Here is a 6,000-nt window from a genome sequence, read left to right as displayed (position 1 = left end):
TTCTGGTATGGCCATTGGCCTCTTATTAAACTGCTTGGACAGGTGAATTTGATATCTGAGATTTATTTTCATTTGTACATGAATAAGTGTCTAGAAAATAATATAAATTGTTTACATATATATGGGTATGATTGAGAAAGACAGATTTTTTTGTGGGTGTGTGTGTGATTGAGTTTCCTATTTATTTTCCTTTATTTCTTTCAGTATCGTTTTATGGTAGTAGCTTTGTGGAGCTGAACATGGCAGAGGCATCCCATCAGACATCCTTACAGTTGCAGTTTCGAACAAGCCAGCCACAGGGACTGCTTCTTCTTGCAGCTGGGAAGACTGATTATTGTTTAATGGAGCTGCGCTCAGGATATGTACAGGTATGCTTTGTAACTGTAGCTGAAAATTATGCGTAGCCTGTGCTTATCAGAGTTTTTCTTGAGGCTGTTATCTATAACAAGATATCTAAACAAGTTGCTGTTCTGAGAAATTGAAAAGTCACTTACTATAATTGATAATTTTATGGCTTTTATTTCTTACAGTTATGTATCTATAGCCTTTGAGATCTCTAGATCTTAAAAATAAGATCATTGTGTTCAAAGCATGAGGTTCAGCAGAGGCAACATTTCAGATTTGATGATGTTAGCATTACAGAAAATGCTTGGATCTGAGTAATTGTATTTCTGCAAGGTAAGTTTTTGAAAGATCACTTTCAGTTGGGCTCTCAGGAGTTGCTGTTTCTAGCAGAATTGCAGTGGAGTCCATTGCTTCTTCTGCAGTTATTCAAACATCTGTGATGACAAGTAAACCTGCACAGAATTTTATTGGGATTTTATTTTTTCAAATCTATTTTGTAAATTATATGGTTAGTGTGAAAATATATGAAAATTAATATATTAACTATGTCTTAATGTATGATTGTGAAAAAGATAATTGTGGATTTTTATACTTAAAATTCTATCTCTTGCAGTTGCGAATTAACTTTGGTGCGGGAGAACGAGTACTGCATTCTCAGCAAAGATCTCAGCTGAATGATTTGGCTTGGCACCTGGTTGAACTACATCATGAACATGATAATGTCACACTGGTAATTGATAAACATGATAGAACTAGTGTAAAAATGCCTGGAATTCTTTATGAATTAAACATTGATTATGGATTCTACATAGGTGGTCCTGGTAAACTTGATGTTCCCTACCTTGCTGGAGCACTACCCAGTTTCCGAGGATGTATTGATGGTGTGTCATTCAATCAGTTAGACATTCTGATGCCTCTGAGACCTTCTCCTGGCTTCAAAAACATCCATGAAGTTTCAGTGGGGTGCAGTGATGAATTCTTTGCAGGTGAAGAAGAACCTATTAGTTTCTTCAGTTCCAGGTCCTATATTTCTTTCCCATCATGGAATGTGGACAACGAGGGAATCTTCGAGTATGCTTTACTAACCTCAGCTGCACGTGGCTTGCTGCTTTACCAGCCTGGGCAAGCAGGAGATTTCATTGCAATGGAAATGGAAGATGGTTTAATTAAAGCTTATGTTGGAAAACATGGAAGTAGAACCCATCTTTCTTCTAATAGGTCAGTCAATGATAGTCATTGGCACTACATCAAACTGAAATTTACTGCAGAATATTTGCAGCTAACATTGGATGAAGAAACTGTGAAAAAGTCATTACCTCCCCAGAGCAAGTTGCCCCTTCTGAAGGGATCCTTCTTTGTAGGTGGCGTAGATGACAGCAGACGATCAGAAGCGATGAAGTTAATCTCAGTATCTGGGAAGTACGTCAGAGGAGGATCCTTCAAAGGCTGCTTAAGGAACCTGAAAGCCAACTCAGAAAAGAAATCACTGAAGAATGTTCTAGTAACTAAGGACATTTCAGCTGGATGTGAACTGCCAAGTTCTTTTAAAGCAAATCTTTCTTTAGAGACGGCTGAAAAGAACCCTCCTGTGAAAGCAGCTCCTCTATTTGCCGTTTCCCATGAAAGCTCGATTTCTCTGGGCAAGGAAGACAAAAGCCACCTTTTAGTTCTGAGTAACTTGATTGTGCTAGAGGGTGAACAAGCTTCACTTGAATCTAAGCATATGAAAATTAACTTAGACTTTCAGAAATTAGGAATTAATCAGTCACAAATTCTTTTTGATATAAAGAAACCACCCTCTCATGGACACTTGAAACTGAATGTTGAACCATTGCAGGAGGTAAATACATTTACTATGCAGGATGTGTGGCAAGGGAAGATTCTGTATGTTCATGATGGCTCTGAGGACACTTCTGATTATTTTAATTTCTCCATTTCTGCCAGCAGTGAGAAGACTGTGCCCCCATATTTGCAAGGAAATGAGCAGCATATGTTTAGCATTACTGTTACTCCAGTAAATGATGCACCTGAGATCATACTTCCTGAGGGAAACTTGCTTCTTCTCTTAGAGAACTCAAAGAAACGTTTGACTAATGACCTGATAAAGGTTCTAGATGAAGATACCGATTCTGTGGGTCTCAGACTTTCAGTGCTTGGAAATCTGAATGCAGATGCAGGATTTTTAGAAAATTCAAGGTATCCTGGAAAAGCTATCACTACTTTTTCTAATGAGGATTTAGACAAAGGCACTGTTTTCTTTGTCCACACAGGTGTCAGGAACTCAAGGATAGTTCTCAGGGCAAGTGATGGTGAGAAGGTGAGCAACACTGTCGTGTTACGTGTCATGGCAGTTCCTTTGGATTACAGAGTTGTCAACAACTCAGGAATAAATCTCCTCCAAGGTGTTACAGCTCTTATAGGACCTAGGCATCTGGCAGTTGAAACAAATGCTGTCCTCCAGGAACTGGAGATACGGTATGAGATCACAGAGCCACCTCTCTTTGGTCAGGTCCAAAGGCAGCGTTCAAGGGGGGTATGGAAGCAAGTCAGCTCTTTTTCTCAGCGCTCTCTTCAGCAAAATCGGGTAAGATACTGTAGCACTTATAAAGACATTCAGCTGGAAAACATTACTGACCAATTTAAATTCAAAGTTAGCATAGGAAACAAAATCAGTGAAGAGCACACATTTCCAATCAGAGTGAAATGGTTAAGGTACAATCTATTGAAACATGCTCCTCTAGAAATTGAAAAACCAAAAAAGAAGTACTTCAATTCTGATAATCTGTTTGCTGTGATTGCAGATCTAGAAATACCTGAAGATGAGCTTCATTTCAAACTTCTGTCCCTACCAAAGAATGGACAGATACTGCTTAATGACCAGCCTTTGAAAGAAGGTTCAGTCTTTAGCCAAAAAGATATTACTGATCAAAAAGTGGCATATGAATTAATCAGCCAGTACCATGAAGGCTATGATTCATTTAGATTTCTCATTTCTACAACGTATCTGGATTCGAATTTCTATGACTTTGAAGTCTACATCAAATCAGATTTCAGAAACATTATTTTGACTAACAATGGCCTTAATGTTGTTGAAGGGGAAGGAGAATTAATAACAAGCACAAAACTATTTGTGCAAACACCAGATAATAAAACTTTCCAATATGAAGTTATACAGTTTCCTAAGCATGGGAAATTAAAACTTACTAATTTTTCTGGTTCATTCGAGAATAATGACAATCTTACAACTTTCACTAATAAAGATATAACTGATAAGTGCCTTATGTATGTGCATGATGATTCTGAGACCATGTTTGATGAACTTCTTGTCAGAGCCTCCAGCAAAGAGTCAGGAAAGGGGGCAAACTTTGATCCAGAAGTAGAACCTTTGTCAGTAGAAGTGAGATTCTATATTTCCGTCCAGCTGAAGAATGATGAGAAGCCAGTTCGTGTAGTTGATAAGATATTTGACGTAGTGAGAAATGGGCAGCGATTATTAACTTTGGCAGATCTTTGCTATCGTGATCCTGATTCTGATTTTGATGATGGACAGTTGCTATATACTAGACGTGGTATTTCCAATGGGGACTTGGTGCTAACAAATGATACTTTGCATAGACTCTACCAATTCAAACAAGTGGACCTGGAACAAAAGCAAGTCCTGTTTATACACCATGGTGCAGATTTTGGGCGTTTTGTGCTTTTTGTGACAGATGGCAAGCACTATACTTCTTTGCTTCTGGAAGTTAATGCCACCGATCCTTATGTTAAGTTGGTAAATAATACAGGATTGTTGGTTCAAAAAGGGAAAGACGAAACGGTTTCAACAGCTAACCTCAGTGCTACTACAAACCAAGACATAAGAAATGATCATGAGCTTACATACAAGATACTCTCTTTCCCAAAGTATGGAAGAATATATGTGAATAATGTGTTAAAGGATTCCTTTACTCAGCTTGATCTGATAAAGGGACGTGTGACCTACAGACATGATGACAGCAACAACCTTATTGACACCTTTAACTTTACAGTCCATGCTGGAGATGTCCATCTCAATGCTGGACTGCAGGTTCGCGTGTACTCAGAAAGTCATCAGCAGCCACCAAGGATTGTGAACATAAACAATCTCTTGGTTGAAGAAGGAAAACCAGTTAAAATCAGTAAAGGAAAACTGCAGGTAGGTTAACTGTGTTGTCCGTTCCTCCAATCTTGTAGTAAGTTTTCCTCAGTTTTTTTAGCCGTTGGCAGTGTCTTTAGTTTGAGTCTTGTCTTCTTTAACTCCATTTGATTACCACTAATATGACTGCATTCGGGGTGCTTAGTTCAGGAGAAACTGGCACTAGCAAGCTTCCATTTTTAGGAAGGAAAATGGATCATGTTAAAGAAAATACAGGCCATAGTTTTTGACTCTCTTACATATTGGTGCATAAGAAAATAATCATTTGGAGATTCTGCATGTATGTTTTTGTTTTAGGTATGACAGTTATTTGTACTCCATGTAATTGGTCGTAATTGAGCTGATGGGAAATGCCAAGGAAGAAAGGGGGTTTTTTGATTTAATTTGGAGCTAGCCCAGTTAAAATTGTTTGAGAGTGACATCCAAAATTTAAAAAAAATAAGTCACAAGCCCGAGGCCACTTCTGTTTGATTAATTCTTCTCTGCCCAATTTTTGTGTGTAGCCTTCCAGGAGCCACCGCGAGAGGGCTCTGGCTGCATGTTGCAGAAATCCTGAATTCCTTGTTTCAGGCAGGGATCTGTAGAATGTGAGGCCAGTAGTTAATTATGCAGTACATTCCTTTTAAAAACTTACAAAACATATTTGGGGTTGCAAAATGGCTCCCATGCAACCTTTATTTAACATGTGTCTGCTTAAAGCATTATATTGTTTTGGGAACTGTGTAACCCAAGTAAAGGCCAATTTAGTTAGGTAGACAATCCCAGAATTTAAAGTGAAAAATTCAGAAGAGAATTATAGAATTTCTCCCACTTCCATTTGAATAATTTTGGGATATGTTCTTGAATTAAAGGTTGTTCATGAAAATAGTCCTCCATCTGAGATTGTGTTCACAGTAAGACAGCTTCCAGTGCATGGATACATTCAGAAGTTTTCCTTGGAAGAAAGTTATCTCAGTTCTGACCAAAGGCCTGCTTTGAGCTTCACACAGCAAGATGTCGACGAGGGCAAAGTTCAGTATGTGCAGACAGTTTCTGACTGTCTTTCTGACCATTTTTTTCTGGATGTGACCAATGGTGTCAGAACAGTGAGTGGAATAGAGATCTCTGTAGACATCATCCCCAGAATGATTCCACTGGAAGTACAGAACTTTACAGTATTTGAAGGGGGCTCAAAAGCCCTGGTGGAAGACTATCTAAAAATTTCTAGTAGACACTTCGCAGGATTCAGCTGTGAATTCATTTTAACTGAGCAGCCAAAACATGGGTATGTTGAAAACTCTCGTGTCCCTGGAATAAAGTTAGCCACATTTACCAGAAAACAGGTAATGTCTTTAGATCTTCTTAGACATAGTGTTGATTAATTATTTGCTTTGCTGAAAGCTGTGAGATTTTGTGAAAGGTAGTGAGACACAGGAGTTTGAGCTTTATTCTGGCCTTGAGTTAAAGACCTTTCTGTTTTTTCTGTCTGGTCATTTGGAGTG

The 6,000-nt window shown here is 38.4% G+C and overlaps 1 protein-coding gene across 2 annotated transcripts in view; it reads left to right on the top strand.

Annotated features, from left to right (window-relative positions):
- Nucleotides 1–214: 214 nt before the first annotated feature.
- Nucleotides 215–6,000, top strand: part of LOC134431835 (chondroitin sulfate proteoglycan 4-like) — a 28,492-nt gene continuing 22,706 nt past the window's right edge. The window contains exons 1-3 of one of the 2 annotated variants that reach the window (XM_063180042.1): nt 215–368; nt 959–4,519; nt 5,371–5,841. In XM_063180042.1, coding sequence (XP_063036112.1) covers nt 240–368; nt 959–4,519; nt 5,371–5,841 — 4,161 coding nt within the window. In that variant the 5' untranslated portion in view covers nt 215–239. Of the gene's footprint in view, nt 369–958; nt 4,520–5,370; nt 5,842–6,000 lie in introns of those variants that run through there. The other variant, XM_063180043.1, reaches the window with a different exon arrangement.

Source organism: Melospiza melodia, chromosome Z, assembly GCF_035770615.1.
Source record: "Melospiza melodia melodia isolate bMelMel2 chromosome Z, bMelMel2.pri, whole genome shotgun sequence".
NCBI lineage: Eukaryota > Metazoa > Chordata > Aves > Passeriformes > Passerellidae > Melospiza > Melospiza melodia.
Note: the sequence above shows the minus strand (reverse complement) of the source record. Positions and strands in the feature narration are given on the sequence as shown.